General features: G+C 36.7%; 1 protein-coding gene across 1 annotated transcript; it reads right to left on the bottom strand.

Annotated features, from left to right (window-relative positions):
- Window positions 1-11,558: 11,558 nt before the first annotated feature.
- Window positions 11,559-14,754, bottom strand: LOC149106649 (melanocyte-stimulating hormone receptor-like). The gene has a single exon (XM_089298523.1). The coding sequence runs from the start codon at window positions 14,581-14,583 to the stop codon at window positions 13,543-13,545; it is 1,041 nt and encodes a 346-aa protein (XP_089154649.1). The 5' UTR covers window positions 14,584-14,754; the 3' UTR covers window positions 11,559-13,542.
- Between the last annotated feature and the right edge of the window lie 3,114 nt (window positions 14,755-17,868).

The raw sequence follows: 17,868 nt of genomic DNA, 5'->3' as shown, positions 1-17,868 counted from the left end.
TTCTCAAAGCTCTAAGCAGTGAGTTCACAGTTGTCGAACGGGCTCGATCGAAGTTTATTTCGGTGTCATCCGAATCGAAACCTAACTCTGACTCCAGCGACGAAAAAGAAATGATTGTGAAACAAAACTTGAACGTTTTAGTTCCAAAATATATTGGAACGATTAGTTTTGTTTTCCATTTTCTAGAGCAAATGCAGAGAGCTGACTGAGGCGCCATTGTGTTTGGTTCCTGGGTAGACGTCGTCAGCAACCGCCGCCTCAGACTCGCTAAAACGCGGTCGTGTAACACTTCAAGCGCGACTTTGAAAGGGCATAGAAAATCGAGGATTCAACCAAATTCAAAAAAAAAAAGCGAAAAAAAAAAATTGGGGGTTAGGTGCACTTTAAGATCTAACAAACAAGGCTACACGAGGAGGGGAGGTAAATACAACGCAGTATGAGTACAAGTAAATTTGAATAATAATTTGTACATTTTTCAAAATGAAAACTCTCACAAATTGTTTTGTCGGATTTCTTCGTCGAAAAATTTTATAATTTCGAACGAAGGAAAATATTTATTAAAACAAAATGAAATACAATTTTAGCAAATTTGCGAAAGCAGTTCCTGGCTTTTGTCAATGCTAAGTTGTTAGTTAACTGCTATTTAGTTTTCTAACTCTCCCTTGGCTGTGTGTAATGCGTTTTATGTTACACACATTCGCTTATTTCTAGCCACTTATGTTATTTGCTGCCCAAAGAAAGGTTCTTCCGTCATTTCTGATATTATCAGTTTATTGATCTTCGCTAAAATCAAAATGACAAATGTCAGTTGACGTTGGTTTATTTAGATTTTCGTTAACTTACTCTGGGTGATGGTCTTAATATGCCTTTCTTGAACCTCGGTATTAATAAGATTGCCGCACTTGTTTAGCCGTCTTTTTATTGTCATCGGTAATTACGTTTTGGCAAATTTTGACAACATTTTTTGTAGGAGACAACCACCATTGTTCATGTTTAATTAAATTCACCCTCACGCAACCAAATAAAATCATGCAAACTGAGATAAGCTAATACCGGATAAAATTGTCGATTTGATTTTTTCGAAGATCTCAGATAAAAAAAAAGATAGAGTTTAAGGAAGAAGTGGAGGAAACACGTTTCTGTGGTCAGTAACAATGTTGGTAAGCCGAAAGAAAAACACCCAACCTAATCGTGATCGATGGAAACCTATTTGTAATCAATGGACAGTCTTAATAGAGCACCGGTCATTGGTTTTGAAGAAGCCTGCGCGGTGGAAGGTATTTATATTGACAATTTTAAAATCTTCTCTTTATTTGAAGTAATAGAAGATGTTTTAAAAGCGAAAAATTGTTTCATGATCACCCTCTCCAATTTATCAGTTTTGTCTCTATCACAGCAGATTTATTAACATGGAGATTGACCCAGTTTGATTTCTATCGAAAAAACTAAACTTGCAAGTTTGGATCTTTTGTGCTTCTTTTAACTTACAAGTAAAGCACCTTTTTATAGAAAGGTTTACTTTGAAAAAGTCACAAATGTACACGGTGTGAACTTGCGTATAAGTCAACTTCCGTGAAAATAACAAATACGTGACAGTATAAACCAACCTTTATCCAAAAACAGTAGTAGTAGTGGTACTACTACTACTACTACTACTACTACTGTAGTAGTAGTAGTACTAGTAGTAGTAGTAGTAGTAGTAGTAGAAGTAGTAGTAGTAGTAGTAGTAGTAGTAGTACTGTAGTAGTAGTAGTAGTAGTAGTAGTACTGTAGTAGTAGTAGTAGTAGTACTGTAGTAGCAGTAGTAGTAGTAGTAGTTCTGTAGTAGTGTACCTAGTAGTAGTAGTAGTTCTAGTAGTAGTAGTAGTAGTTGTAGTAGTAGTAGTAGTAGTAGTTGTAGTAGTGGTAGTAGTAGTAGTAGGAGTAGTACTTTAGTAGGAGTAGTAGTAGTAGTAGTTCTGTAGTAGTGTACCTAGTAGTAGTAGTGGTAGTAGTAGTAGTCGTAGTAATAGTAGTAGTAGTACTGTAGTAGTAGTAGTACTGTAGTAGCAGTTGTAGTAGTAGTAGTTCTGTGGTAGTGTACCTAGTAGAAGTAGTAGTAGTTGTAGTAGTAGTAGTAGCAGTACTGTAGTAGTAGTCGTAGTAGCAGTAGTAGTAGTAGTTCTGTAGTAGTATACCTAGTAGTAGTAGTAGTAGTTGTATTACTGTAGTAGTAGTACTGTAGTAGTAGTAGTAGTTCTGTAGTAGTGTACCCAGTAGAAGTAGTAGTAGTTCTAGTAGTAGTAGTAGCAGTACTGTAGTAGTAGTCGTAGTAGTAGTAGTAGTACTGTAGTAGCAGCAGTAGTAGTAGTAGTAGTATTGTAGCATTAGTAGTAGTAGTAGTAGTTCTGTAGTAGTGTACCTAGTAGAAGTAGTAGTAGTAGTAGTACTGTAGTAGCAGCAGTAGTAGTAGTAGTAGTAGTATTGTAGCAGTCGTAGTAGTAGTTCTGTAGTAGTGTACCTAGTAGAAGTAGTACTAGTAGTAGTAGTATTGTAGCAGTAGTAGTAGTAGTAGTACTGTAGTAGCAGCAGCAGTAGTAGTAGTATTGTAGCAGTAGTAGTAGTAGTAGTAGTTCTGTAGTAGTAGTAGTACTGTAGTAGCAGTAGTAGTAGTAGTAGTTCTGTAGTAGCAGTAGTAGTAGTAGTTCTGTAGTAGTGTACCTAGTAGAAGTAGTAGTTGTAGTAGTAGTAATAGTGGTAGTAGTAGTAGTAGTACTGTAGTAGTAGTAGTAGTAGTAGTAGTAACAGTAGTAGTAGTAGTAGTATTGTAGCAGTAGTAGTAGTAGTAGTAGTACTGTAGTAGCAGCAGTAGTAGTAGTTCTGTAGTAGTGTACCTAGTAGAAGTAGTAGTTGTAGTAGTAGTAATAGTGGTAGTAGTAGTAGTAGTACTGTAGTAGTAGTAGTAGTAGTAGTAGTAGTATTGTAGCAGTAGTAGTAGTAGTAGTAGTAGTAGTAGTAGTAATACTGTAGTAGCAGTAGTAGTAGTAGTTCTGTAGTAGTGTACCTAGTAGAAGTAGTAGTTGTAGTAGTAGTAATAGTGGTAGTAGTAGTAGTACTGTAGTAGTAGTAGTAGTAGTAGTAGTAGTATTGTAGCAGTAGTAGTAGTAGTAGTAGTAGTAGTAGTACTGTAGTAGCAGCAGTAGTAGTAGTTCTGTAGTAGTGTACCTAGTAGAAGTAGTAGTTGTAGTAGTAGTAATAGTAGTAGTAGTAGTAGTAGTACTGTAGTAGCAGTAGTAGTAGTAGTTCTGTAGTAGTGTGCCTAGTAGAAGTAGTAGTCGTAGTAGTAGTAATAGTGGTAGTAATAGTAGTAGTACTGTAGTAGTAGTAGTAGTAGTAGTAGTAGTAGTAGTAGTATTGTAGCAGTAGCAGTAGTAGTAGTAGTAGTAGTAGTAGTAGTTCTGTAGTAGTGTACCTAGTAGAAGTAGTACTAGTAGTAATAGTACTGTAGTAGCAGTAATAGTAGTAGTACTGTAGTATTGTAGCAGTAGTAGTAGTTCTGTAGTAGCAGTAGTAGTAGTAGTAGTACTGTAGTAGCAATAGTAGTAGTAGTTCTGTAGTAGTGTACCTAGTAGAAGTAGTAGTTGTAGTAGTAGTAATAGTAGTAGTAGTAGCAGTGCTGTAGTAGCAGTAGTAGTAGTAGTAGTTCTGTAGTAGTGTACCTAGTAGAAGTAGTAGTTGTAGTAGTAGTAATAGTGGTAGTAGTAGTAGTAGTACTGTAGTAGTAGTAGTAGTAGTAGTAGTAGTAGTAGTAGTATTGTAGCAGTAGTAGTAGTAGTAGTAGTAGTACTGTAGTAGCAGCAGTAGTAGTAGTTCTGTAGTAGTGTACCTAGTAGAAGTAGTAGTAGTAGTAGTAGTAATAGTAGTAGTAGTAGTAGTAGTAGTAGTACTGCAGTAGCAGTAGTAGTAGTAGTTCTGTAGTAGTGTACCTAGTAGAAGTAGTAGTTGTAGTAGTAGTAATAGTGGTAGTAGTAGTAGTAGTACTGTAGTAGTAGTAGTAGTAGTATTGTAGCAGTAGCAGTAGTAGTAGTAGTAGTAGTAGTAGTAGTTCTGTAGTAGTGTACCTAGTAGAAGTAGTACTAGTAGTAGTAGTACTGTAGTAGCAGTAATAGTAGTAGTACTGTAGTATTGTAGCAGTAGTAGTAGTTCTGTACTAGCAGTAGTAGTAGTAGTAGTACTGTAGTAGCAGAAGTAGTAGTAGTTCTGTAGTAGTGTACCTAGTAGAAGTAGTAGTTGTAGTAGTAGTAATAGTAGTAGTAGTAGTACTGTAGTAGCAGTAGTAGTAGTAGTTCTGTAGTAGTGTACCTAGTAGAAGTAGTAGTTGTAGTAGTAGTAATAGTGGTAGTAGTAGTAGTAGTACTGTAGTAGTAGTAGTAGTAGTAGTAGTATTGTAGCAGTAGAAGTAGTAGTAGTAGTAGTACTGTAGTAGCAGTAGTAGTAGTAGTACTTCTGTAGTAGTGTACCTAGTAGTAGTAGTAGTGGTAGTAGTAGTAGTAGTAGTAGTAGTAGTAGTAGTAATAGTACTGTAGTAACAGTAGTAGTAGTAGTAGTTCTGTAGTAGTGTACCCAGTAGAAGTAGTAGTAGTTCTAGTAGTAGTAGTAGCAGTACTGTAGTAGTAGTCGTTGTAGTAGTAGTAGTACTGTAGTAGCAGCAGTAGTAGTAGTAGTATTGTAGCATTAGTAGTAGTAGTAGTAGTTCTGTAGTAGTGTACCTAGTAGAAGTAGTAGTAGTAGTAGTACTGTAGTAGCAGCAGTAGTAGTAGTAGTAGTAGTAGTATTGTAGCAGTCGTAGTAGTAGTAGTTCTGTAGTAGTGTACCTAGTAGAAGTAGTACTAGTAGTAGTAGTATTGTAGCAGTAGTAGTAGTAGTAGTACTGTAGTAGCAGCAGTAGTAGTAGTAGTATTGTAGCAGTAGTAGTAGTAGTAGTAGTTCTGTAGTAGTAGTAGTACTGTAGTAGCAGTAGTAGTAGTAGTAGTTCTGTAGTAGCAGTAGTAGTAGTAGTTCTGTAGTAGTGTACCTAGTAGAAGTAGTAGTTGTAGTAGTAGTAATAGTGGTAGTAGTAGTATTGTAGCAGTAGTAGTAGTAGTAGTAGTACTGTAGTAGCAGCAGTAGTAGTAGTTCTGTAGTAGTGTACCTAGTAGAAGTAGTAGTTGTAGTAGTAGTAATAGTGGTAGTAGTAGTAGTAGTACTGTAGTAGTAGTAGTAGTAGTAGTAGTAGTAGTAGTATTGTAGCAGTAGTAGTAGTAGTAGTAGTAGTAGTAATACTGTAGTAGCAGTAGTAGTAGTAGTTCTGTAGTAGTGTACCTAGTAGAAGTAGTAGTTGTAGTAGTAGTAATAGTGGTAGTAGTAGTAGTACTGTAGTAGTAGTAGTAGTAGTAGTAGTAGTAGTAGTAGTATTGTAGCAGTAGTAGTAGTAGTAGTAGTAGTAGTAGTAGTACTGTAGTAGCAGCAGTAGTAGTAGTTCTGTAGTAGTGTACCTAGTAGAAGTAGTAGTTGTAGTAGTAGTAATAGTAGTAGTAGTAGTAGTAGTAGTACTGTAGTAGCAGTAGTAGTAGTAGTTCTGTAGTAGTGTGCCTAGTAGAAGTAGTAGTCGTAGTAGTAGTAATAGTGGTAGTAGTAGTAGTAGTACTGTAGTAGTAGTAGTAGTAGTAGTAGTATTGTAGCAGTAGCAGTAGTAGTAGTAGTAGTAGTAGTAGTAGTAGTAGTAGTTCTGTAGTAGTGTACCTAGTAGAAGTAGTACTAGTAGTAATAGTACTGTAGTAGCAGTAATAGTAGTAGTACTGTAGTATTGTAGCAGTAGTAGTAGTTCTGTAGTAGCAGTAGTAGTAGTAGTAGTACGGTAGTAGCAATAGTAGTAGTAGTTCTGTAGTAGTGTACCTAGTAGAAGTAGTAGTTGTAGTAGTAGTAATAGTAGTAGTAGTAGCAGTGCTGTAGTAGCAGTAGTAGTAGTAGTAGTTCTGTAGTAGTGTACCTAGTAGAAGTAGTAGTAGTAGTAGTACTGTAGTAGCAGTAGTAGTAGTAGTAGTTCTGTAGTAGTGAACCTAGTAGTAGTATTAGTGGTAGTAGTGGTAGTAGTAGTAGTAGTAGTAGTAGTAGTAGTAGTAGTAGTAGTAGTACTGTAGTAACAGTAGTAGTAGTAGTAGTTCTGTAGTAGTGTACCTAGTAGAAGTAGTAGTAGTTGTAGTAGTAGTAGTAGCAGTACTGTAGTAGTAGTCGTAGTAGTAGTAGTACTGTAGTAGCAGTAGTAGTAGTAGTACTGTAGTAGCAGTAGAAGTAGTAGTAGTTCTGTAGTAGTGTACCTAGTAGTAGTAGTAGTAGTACTGTAGTAGCAGTAGTAGTAGTAGTACTGTAGTATTGTAGCAGTAGTAGTAGTACTGTAGTAGCAGTAGTAGTAGTAGTTCTGTAGTAGTGTACCTAGTAGAAGTAGTAGTAGTAGTAGTAGTACTGTAGTAGCAGTAGTAGTAGTAGTACTGTAGTAGTAGTAGTACTGTAGTAGCAGTAGTAGTAGTAGTAGTTCTGTAGTAGCAGTAGTAGTAGTAGTAGTACTGTAGTAGCAGTAGTAGTAGTAGTTCTGTAGTAGTGTACCTAGTAGAAGTAGTAGTTGTAGTAGTAGTAATAGTAGTAGTAGTAGTAGTACTGTAGTAGCAGTAGTAGTAGTAGTTCTGTAGTAGTGTACCTAGTAGAAGTAGTAGTAGTAGTAGTAGTACTGTAGTAGCAGTAGTAGTAGTAGTACTGTAGTAGTAGTAGTACTGTAGTAGCAGTAGTAGTAGTAGTAGTTCTGTAGTAGCAGTAGTAGTAGTAGTAGTACTGTAGTAGCAGTAGTAGTAGTAGTTCTGTAGTAGTGTACCTAGTAGAAGTAGTAGTTGTAGTAGTAGTAATAGTAGTAGTAGTAGTAGTACTGTAGTAGCAGTAGTAGTAGTAGTTCTGTAGTAGTGTACCTAGTAGAAGTAGTAGTAGTAGTAGTAGTACTGTAGTAGCAGTAGTAGTAGTAGTACTGTAGTAGTAGTAGTACTGTAGTAGCAGTAGTAGTAGTAGTAGTTCTGTAGTAGCAGTAGTAGTAGTAGTAGTACTGTAGTAGCAGTAGTAGTAGTAGTTCTGTAGTAGTGTACCTAGTAGAAGTAGTAGTTGTAGTAGTAGTAATAGTAGTAGTAGTAGTAGTACTGTAGTAGCAGCGGTAGTAGTAGTTCTGTAGTAGTGTACCTAGTAGAAGTAGTAGTTGTAGTAGTAGTAATAGTAGTAGTAGTAGTAGTAGTACTGTAGTAGCAGTAGTAGTAGTAGTTCTGTAGTAGTGTACCTAGTAGAAGTAGTAGTTGTAGTAGTAGTAATAGTGGTAGTAGTAGTAGTAGTACTGTAGTAGTAGTAGTAGTAGTAGTAGTAGTAGTAGTATTGTAGCAGTAGTAGTAGTAGTAGTAGTACTGTAGTAGCAGCAGTAGTAGTAGTTCTGTAGTAGTGTACCTAGTAGAAGTAGTAGTAGTAGTAGTACTGTAGTAGCAGTAGTAGCAGTAGTTCTGTAGTAGTGTACCTAGTAGAAGTAGTAGTTGTAGTAGTAGTAATAGTGGTAGTAGTAGTAGTAGTACTGTAGTAGTAGTAGTAGTAGTAGTAGTATTGTAGCAGTAGTAGTAGTAGTAGTAGTAGTAGTACTGTAGTAGCAGCAGTAGTAGTAGTTCTGTAGTAGTGTACCTAGTAGAAGTAGTAGTAGTAGTACTGTAGTAGCAGTAGTAGTAGTAGTAGTTCTGTAGTAGTGAACCTAGTAGTAGTATTAGTGGTAGTAGTGGTAGTAGTAGTAGTAGTAGTAGTAGTAGTAGTAGTACTGTAGTAACAGTAGTAGTAGTAGTAGTTCTGTAGTAGTGTACCTAGTAGAAGTAGTAGTAGTTGTAGTAGTAGTAGTAGCAGTACTGTAGTAGTAGTCGTAGTAGTAGTAGTACTGTAGTAGCAGTAGTAGTAGTAGTACTGTAGTAGCAGTAGAAGTAGTAGTAGTTCTGTAGTAGTGTACCTAGTAGTAGTAGTAGTAGTACTGTAGTAGCAGTAGTAGTAGTAGTACTGTAGTATTGTAGCAGTAGTAGTAGTACTGTAGTAGCAGTAGTAGTAGTAGTTCTGTAGTAGTGTACCTAGTAGAAGTAGTAGTAGTAGTAGTAGTACTGTAGTAGGAGTAGTAGTAGTAGTACTGTAGTAGTAGTAGTACTGTAGTAGCAGTAGTAGTAGTAGTAGTTCTGTAGTAGCAGTAGTAGTAGTAGTAGTACTGTAGTAGCAGTAGTAGTAGTAGTTCTGTAGTAGTGTACCTAGTAGAAGTAGTAGTTGTAGTAGTAGTAATAGTAGTAGTAGTAGTAGTACTGTAGTAGCAGCAGTAGTAGTAGTTCTGTAGTAGTGTACCTAGTAGAAGTAGTAGTTGTAGTAGTAGTAATAGTAGTAGTAGTAGTAGTAGTACTGTAGTAGCAGTAGTAGTAGTAGTTCTGTAGTAGTGTACCTAGTAGAAGTAGTAGTTGTAGTAGTAGTAATAGTGGTAGTAGTAGTAGTAGTACTGTAGTAGTAGTAGTAGTAGTAGTAGTAGTAGTAGTAGTAGTAGTAGTAGTAGTATTGTAGCAGTAGTAGTAGTAGTAGTAGTACTGTAGTAGTAGCAGTAGTAGTAGTTCTGTAGTAGTGTACCTAGTAGAAGTAGTAGTAGTAGTAGTACTGTAGTAGCAGTAGTAGTAGTAGTAGTTCTGTAGTAGTGTACCTAGTAGTAGTAGTAGTGGTAGTAGTGGTAGTAGTAGTAGTAGTAGTAGTAGTAGTAGTAGTAGTAGTAATAGTACTGTAGTAACAGTAGTAGTAGTAGTAGTTCTGTAGTAGTGTACCTAGTAGAAGTAGTAGTAGTAGTACTGTAGTAGCAGTAGTAGTAGTAGTACTGTAGTAGCAGTAGAAGTAGTAGTAGTTCTGTAGTAGTGTACCTAGTAGTAGTAGTAGTAGTAGTAGTAGTAGTAGTACTGTAGTAGCAGTAGTAGTAGTAGTAGTAGTTCTGTAGTAGTGTACCTAGTAGTAGTAGTAGTAGTGGTAGTAGTAGTAGTTGTAGTATTAGTAATCGTAGTAGTAGTAGTAGTAGTAGTAGTAGTAGTAGTAGTGCTGTAGTAGTAGTAGTACTGTAGTAGCAGTAGTAGTAGTAGTAGTTCTGTAGTAGTGTACCTAGTAGTAGTAGTAGTGGTAGTAGTAGTAGTTGTAGTATTAGTAATCGTAGTAGTAGTAGTTGTAGTAGTAGTAGTAGTAGTAGTAGTAGTAGTAGTAGTAGTAGTAGTACTGTAGTAGTAGTAGTACTGTAGTAGCAGTAGTAGTAGTAGTAGTAGTTCTGTAGTAGTGTACCTGGTAGAAGTAGTAGTAGTAGTACTGTAGTAGTAGTAGTAGTAGTAGTAGTAGTAGTAGTAGTAGTAGTAGTAGTAGTAGTAGTAGTAGTAGTAGTAGTAGTAGTAGTAGTAGTAGTAGTAGTAGTAGTAGTAGTAGTAGTAGTAGTAGTACTGTAGCAGTAGTAGTAGTAGTAGTTCTGTAGTAGTGTACCTAGTAGTAGTAGTAGTGGTAGTAGTAGTAGTAGTAGTGGTAGTAGTAGTAGTAGTAGTAGTAGTAGTAGTAGTAGTAGTAGTGGTAGTAGTAGTAGTAGTAGTAGTAGTAGTAGTAGTAGTAGTAGTAGTAGTACTGTAGTAACAGTAGTAGTAGTAGTAGTTCTGTAGTAGTGTACCTAGTAGAAGTAGTAGTAGTTGTAGTAGTAGTAGTAGCAGTACTGTGGTAGTAGTCATAGTAGTAGTAGTACTTTAGTAGCAGTAGTAGTGGTAGTACTGTAGTAGTAGTAGTAGTAGTAGTAGTAGTAGTAGTAGTAGTAGTAGTAGTAGTACTGTAGTAGTAGAAGTACTGTAGTAGCAGTAGTAGTAGTAGTAGTTCTGTAGTAGTGTACCTAGTAGAAGTAGTAGTAGTAGTACTGTAGTAGTAGTAGTAGTACTGTAGCAGTAGTAGTAGTAGTAGTTCTGTAGTAGTGTACCTAGTAGTAGTAGTAGTGGTAGTAGTAGTAGTAGTAGTAGTAGGAGTAGTACTGTAGTAACAGTAGTAGTAGTAGTAGTTCTGTAGTAGTGTACCTAGTAGAAGTAGAAGTAGTTGTAGTAGTAGTAGTAGCAGTACTGTGGTAGTAGTCATAGTAGTAGTAGTACTGTAGTAGCAGTAGTAGTGGTAGTACTGTAGTAGTAGTAGTAGTAGTAGTAGTAGTAGTAGTAGTAGTAGTAGTAGTAGTAGTAGCAGTAGTACTGTAGTAGCAGTAGTAGTAGTAGTAGTTCTGTAGTAGTGTGCCTAGTAGAAGTAGTAGTAGTTGTAGTAGTAGTAGTAGCAGTACTGTAGTAGTAGTCGTAGTAGTAGTAGTACTGTAGTAGCAGCAGTAGTAGTAGTCGTAGTAGTACTGTAGTAGTAGTAGTAGTACTGTAGTAGCAGTAGTAGTAGTAGTTCTGTAGTAGTGTACCTAGTACTAGTAGTAGTTTTAGTAGTAGTAGTAGTAGTAGTAGTAGCAGTGCTGTAGTAGTAGTAGTAGTAGTACTGTAGTAGTAGTAGTAGTAGTAGTAGTACTGTAGTAGTAGTAGTAGTCGTCGTCGTCGTAGTAGTAGTAGTAGTAGTAGTAGTAGTAGTAGTAGTAGTAGGACTTTAGTTAAGTGTCAAGGTGTTGAGCTAGATAATCATTTGTCGTTGATAGTCATTGAGAAATGAAGAAGCCGAAGCCACGTATTAGAGAAGAGACCCTGGGAACTAGTTTGGAGTGACATGTAAAACTACGAGCCCCAGGCCGAGTATACGGTTACATAGCTAGCTTTCACATGCTACAACTGTGAATCTAATAAGCTTAAAGTTTCTCGATTTATGAGTAGCTTTCAGGAAAACGATACCAAGTATAGCCTGCATAGCCCTATGAAGAAAACATTTATGCTTTTAACCCAGGAAATCAAGGTAGACAACAACTAGTGATGTGGGGTAATATATGCTCTTCCCTTTTCTGTGTCCTCTAACGGAGAGAGAAAAAATAAGTGAGTCATTACCACCTTTCAATCTCTCGCTGTTTTTGTGCTGCTCCCCATCTGGTGGTAAACATGGAACAGGCTAGGAAGAAAAAAAGGGGTACGTAGGGGGTGAAATGCAGTGTATTTCTTGCATACGGCTGGTTCGCCTTAATTTGAACTGACCAAGCATGATTCAGCAGGTGAGAAAAACTGTACTGTGCTGAAATGTATGTTCAATGGGGAAAGGCATTGAAGTCGGGCAACTTTCCTCATTGGAGAATGCATTAAATATTTACGAAAGGGGATTATAATAGGCGATTTGCATGGTGGCGTCATTTGATTACAACTACCAGAATCCTTCACTTTTTCTGTTTGTTATGCTAATTAGGGCAATTGTTATTTAAACCCCACTGGGAACTCAAAATTTAAATAATAAAGAAAAAACGAAAAGAACTCTGGTAGTTGTAGCCAAATGACGCCAACGTGCAAATCTGCTATTCCAGAATTCCAGATCACTCAGGTCAGGTGTTTTGAAATCAATTCGTCTATCGTCTTATATATATTGTCTATAAATGAAACAGTCCTGACAATAAGCGTCACCTGTAGGACAGAGGAGGAAGTAATCCTTAATATTCAACCTCATCAGAAAAATACATAGGGAGTCCATGGTGGAAGACTGCGCAGGCGCACTTAAGCTTATGACATTTTAAAAGCCTGAAAGTTACCTTTAAAAAAATCGAAAACTTGAGAAGGTTAAAATATGTCTCTGTTCTCGTTATAAATTCGTTAATTTCGGCGCTGAATATGTTTACAAACCTTAGGGGTCTTATTTGTTGTCGCTACTTGCTGAGTCGATATTTTCATTCTTAACTTAATTATTTGGACTTATTCCGAAAATTCTCCTTCTATCATCGTGTAATTTAAGCTGTTTTGAACAGGATGTTCTGTGTCAGTGGAAACTAAGAGCTTGTTTTCATATTCGTTTTCCGGCCATGTCACAAAAAAGAATGGGAGCTTTATTATATATAAACTCTGAAAAAACATTCGAGGTGATGTATTCCATGATGCCCCTTGCGAAACCTGAAGAACAAGAGAGCATCTTGAAGTCAATTTCGAAGAGTTTCAGCCTCTGGAGAAAGAGTACAACAATCTGCGCGTAACTCATGCAATTTTTCACGGAAATTATGTAACTAATATGCCAATAGTGCATTCTGAATTAAAACAAGGCAGCTGATCCAACACATTTTGCAAATATTGTGTTTCAAGGGAGACAAAGAGCGTTTCATATTTAATTAAAAACCTCTTAACACGTCGATATAAGAAAATACAAAGAAATTAGATAGGCTGAAACTGGTCAGCCTGAAAAATTGCGAGCTGATCTTCTTTGAATTAAAGAGAACACTATTTCGAAGTTTTTACGACCTCTAAATGGGAGCTTTCAAATCACCTTTTGAAAGCTACAAGTCAAAGCGGTTATTTTATTATTTTCAGTTTCCAGATCCAAAGCGCAAAAAATAGTGTCTGCCTTTTGACATATTCAAATGCAATGAAAAGTTACATAACATTTTTGACACAGGAGTAAAAAATGCAGAAGACGTACAAAAATCGCACCAGGAGAAAATAATAAATATTCCAAAATAAAAAAAATAAGTCTGTGTTGTTTGCATGTTAAACAGTAACTACTGCCCAATATTGAGAGCAAACGAACAATTTTCCTTTGACTTGTGGCGCATTTATCGGTGTAGTTTGATAGCCAGCTCTATGATTAGCTTTAATTTGTTATAGGGGTTCAGGTATCTACAGTTTAAACCGGACGAGCTACATCACTTGGACTTCAGACATCTCTAAAAGTATACGGTTACCTTAACAAGAGGAATAAAGAGAAAACAAGTTGACGTTTAAATTGAAAGTAGAATCAGTTATCGTGAGCAAAGTAGCAGAGGAAATAATGTCCAAATAACGCTGCGCCTAATGACCAAGATGAAAAGAAAAGAAAAATTAAAGAATAACGTTAATTTTTTTCACGAAACTTAATTCTTTTAGCTAGACGCAGCATAGTAAAATTGTATAATGATAATCGTAATAATAATAATAATAATAGAACTGAAAATAAAAACTACCTGCGTATACTGGAAACATAAACTATGCGAGACCAGTTACTAAAGTGAAAACTATAAAATTCAAGGAAGAAGAAAGCTCAGGATGACCAAGATTATTTAGGCGTATTTAACATTTTAAAGACAATTTCAGTAAAGAGGTACGTCATCAGTGTGTTTGACGAAATTTTAAGCTCAACTGAAATCACAGAACGACAATCATTGGCAAAATGGTCGGCAATGGCGATGAATAATGGTGACAAGAAATAAAAATTTTATGGCCAAAAAACAAATTAATATTTAAGTAGTGTGCGTGTGTACGCACAATGGACTAAGAATAATTATTAATGGTAGTGTAGTTTGCTTCATACTTCTTACCACACAGAACTCATAAAATTTGCAATTCATGCACAAAATTATATCTTTGAAACTGATCGAAATGTGCTTTCCAAAATGGTGACTTCGTTATTGTTTTTCCTCAGTGCATTTCTAACAGCTCTTCGTATCTCTCCAATTCTCCAGCAATATACAAGTGGATTCAAGAAGGAATTGATGAAAACAGCAGTAGTAACGTAGTCATAAACGATTTTCATTCTAGTTGTGTATCCAGTAAACGACTCCACGAAGATCGTCACAAAAAGTGGAAAAAAGAAAAGTAAAAGCAAACCATAAACATAAAGTACAGTTATGGTCGATTTCCTGGACTTCAGGACGTTCACATCACGTCTTTGGGCAATCCGCTGTTGCTGAGATATCTGGCGCTGATGTCTCCGAACGATCTGGAATATTTTCCAGGTGCTGAGGGCTGTAATGAGAAATGTTATCAGTAGAACGGCTACAGGGACAAAAAACCAATTGCTTATCCAAAACCTCAATAGGACGACAGAGGTTGATACTACCCAGACGACTACAGCAGTTAGCATTATTTTGCGAATAGTGACAAGCCCGTTGTATCGTAAATGGAGGGTTAAAGCGAGAAGTCGATCAATGGAGATTCCGCTTAAGGTCGCCAAGGACACGCCAATTGTTGTATAGCTAGATATGCTCTGAATAATTCTCAAGGCACAGTAAGCGTCAAAATCATCCGTGAGTTCCGCGATGTGATAGGCCACGAAAGATGGCTGACAAACCAGCCCAACAATGAGATCAGAAGCTGCGAGGCCGGACAAAAGAACGAAGGATGGCGAATGAAGTTCTTGTTTTTTCCAGATGACACGGAGGATGATCACATTACCGGTAGATGTTAACAGAGAAAACAGTACATTTAGAATAGATGTCAGGATACTTGCCACTACGGTATTGTGTGTTCGTTCCAAATTAACGCTTAGAAAGAAGCAGTTGGGTTGAATGTCGCTGCTTCTGTTCATGTTGTAGATGAGCCTCGTTGAAATGCTATAGCTCTCAAACGTATACGTATCTGTTCTGTTTGGACCCTGCAGCTGAAGCTTACTAGTCATATATAATTTATACCTGCCATAATCTTTGGCTCGTGATTGGTAACCGAGACGCAGTTGTCTTAGTTGTTTGCTTAACTTCGTAGGAAGAAATTACTGTGCAACTCAAACTGTCATCTGTTATCTTCACACTGAGGACTCTTGATCCACGGACGAAAATAGTTTTTGTGTTTATTTGTGTTTACCTTATTATGACCTTGTCTCAACCTAGCCAGGTTTTGGCCAGAACTCGAAGAAACAACTAATAAATTTTATTTAACACTCTCCCTCGTTTTTGCTATAAAAGGAAATTAAATTGCCGATGAAATAACTGACAATGCCGGTTGTTTGGTTTATGTAGAAATTGGTAGGAGGCATGCGCACGTAGACAATTACACAAAGTGGGCTCCAAGCTAGCCTGGTTAAATAAACGAAAAAAATATGAGCTGATATATCAGGACTAACTCAAACAACAAACCTAAAAATAATAATTAAAGAAATACCCAAGTTTGTCTGGAGCTATGTTTTAACAACTGGAAATGGCCTCTAGGATTTTCGATGCGTATGCAAATTTGTCAGGTTTGGTCAGGTCGTTTTACTCAGCGAAAACTTTAAATAAACAGAATAAATGGGACAAAAGACTTCAGTTAAATAAATGCTACATTTGCTTTTGGCAGGCAACAGATCTTTTCATTTTCTTTTGTGGGTGTCGAAATTTGACACACATACATGATTTTTGCCGACAATTCGTTTGACTCTTGTTTCAAATTTTCACTGCAAATTGTACACGTTATTTGTAAACACATGTCACCACTACACGCGCTTTAAAGAAAAACCAACCTTGAAGAAATACAGAACTTGATTTTTTGGAGCGTTCAACGTTCTTTTAAGTCACTGGCACGAGCTTCCCCAAAAGATTAATCAGCCCGCAATGAATAAAACAATTCACAATGTCCTTTCATTGCTTCGGCAGTCGTCCTGATGTCCTGCATGAATTATAATAATTACAATAGTTTGTTACAGCAAGACATTGAGTTCCAGTCCAAACCACAGGTGTTTTTAAGCATCTAAAATTACTGAAGACAGACGGAAAGAGTAAAATTAAAATTCTAACACAAAATCTCCATACATAATTAAAATATTCACGTACACGTACAAGACGAAATGAAGCAAACTGATAAAATCAGTTGCATAGTTAGATAGATTGAAAAAAATTAGTTGAAGATAAAACAGAAAGTATGGAAAATAAGTTGGAGGTTATCTTTTTTTATCACGCTTTTATTGCTTTCCAGTTTGTCATCTGTCGTCCTTTAATAGACGACTTATCACGTACAATGCGTAAAACCTCTGGAGTGGCCATTTTCTTGGTGAAAATTAAAAGTTTATTTTTCAAGTGTCTGCCTAGAGAATATTCTTAACTGTGATCTTGAGGTAATACACTATTCTTAAAGAGGATTTTCGTGAAAAGTTTCATGCAATACTACACAGCAGGTTGTTAATTGACAGGGCTCGGTGCCCAATTAAGGTGAGTGACTTGATAAGGAAAATCCGCTGTGAAGAACTTTTAATTAAATCTAGTCACGTTGGGGCCAAACCACCCCCAAATGTTTCGTCAGTTCTTGGGTATTTCACATTATTTCGCATTACTTAAAAAGTATTGACTCTTTCTACACCAAACTTGGCAGATGAGCAGGAGACCTATTGCCAATTATATTTACGTGGGTCCCTCCCTTGAGAAAAATCCCCAAATTGGAGCCGTAATTTTTTTCCAGCAAATGCAGCTATGTTGCACGTGTGATGTGCCAGATGACTAAAACAAAAATAAAGAAGAAAATCCGAAAAAAATCATCCCTCTAGTGTTATTGCGTTAAAGTTAGTTTTGTTATGTCATAACCTGTGACGTCACCCGTTTTTTTTTACTGTTAATACCGTCCTAACAAAGCCGAAAATCAAATTTCTAAAACCATACGATTTTTGACATCAAGCTTTCTATTTTTCTAGACTGACTTAAGAAGGACAGTATGGTTAAGCAAATTCCGGCGGGTGGGGACAACAAAAAATATTTAATTTACCATATCTCAAAAAACAATCATCATAGCAAAAAACGGTTTCCGGCATTTTACTCCTCAAGTCAAGGCCTCTCCAATGACATAATCTTTTTTATCAGAGTTTACAAAAAATTATAGCACATTTTGGTGACGTCATCAATTATGACGTCATAATCTGACATTTTGTCACAACTTCCAAATTAAAATAAACTGGAGAACAAAGAAAGCTCATCTGCCAAACTTCGTTCAGAAATATATAAACCAAGCAAATATAGCCTTCATGAAACATTAGGGGGGTGGTTTGGCCCCTACGTGAGTTTTTACTAAAAACCTGGTTTTGGGAATACCCGGACGGAAAATGACTATTCCGCCCTCACGGAAAAAGAGCTGCGAGGAAATGTTTTAAAATTTAATAATGATTTCACGAGAAAATGTGTATAACTTGTCAAACTAACCATGCAACAAAAACTAAGTTTGCTGTTTGCATGTTCACGCTATATCAGGTGAAAAAACTGTCAAGACCACATGTCAACGAAGACAATGATGTATGTGTGTAATAACAGTACAAGCCTGCCGCACTACCATCTCGTTAATGCAGCCATTGGTCTCAAGTTATTTTTACGGTCTCTTGTTGTACAAGTAGCTTAAACGACGTTGTCCACCCGAGAAAAAATACCTCAGGTTATCGCTTTGTAGGACTCAGCCAAGTGTGTGAATCTGGGGGAACTCGCACTTCCTCGACAAGGAAATTTCGAATTGACCGTTCCTGGTTAACTCGCTTGGACGGATCTTGGACGTGCTGTTTACCTTCTAAGGTTCATTGTTATTCTTTTAAAAATGTTCTTGGAGTAATGGAGCAGGGGTGGGATCAGGGGTGGGATCAGGGGTGGTGGTGAAATCCGGCGGAGGAAAAACACAAAAATCCAATTTTCATTCATAGCTGGACGAAAATGTTCGAATTTGTCAGTCTCAAAAAATTGTCGCAACAAATGACAAAAGAGCGATTAATCATCCTGGGGTGGAGCACGAAATCGTGCCTTTCGCTAAATCAATCAACATTTACCAATTTTGTCAGCTCTAGAGAGATATAAAAATTAATGGGCGTAACTATGTTAGACGCTTGCAAACTTAGACGCGCAGAGGAAAGGATTCCATGATTCCTCCAATTTAAAGTTATTTACCCTTAAAACATTTCTAATAACGTTAACATATTAACTATTTCGATGAAGTTCGACTATTCAGAAGGCCAAGTCAGCGCCCC

The sequence above is a fragment of the Orbicella faveolata genome, unplaced genomic scaffold, assembly GCF_042242905.1.
Source record: "Orbicella faveolata isolate gen_17 unplaced genomic scaffold, um_ofav_v1 contig_3, whole genome shotgun sequence".
In the NCBI taxonomy this organism is placed as follows: domain Eukaryota; kingdom Metazoa; phylum Cnidaria; class Anthozoa; order Scleractinia; family Merulinidae; genus Orbicella; species Orbicella faveolata.
The sequence above is the reverse complement of the archived record's forward strand: the minus strand, read 5'-3'. Positions and strand labels throughout refer to the sequence as shown.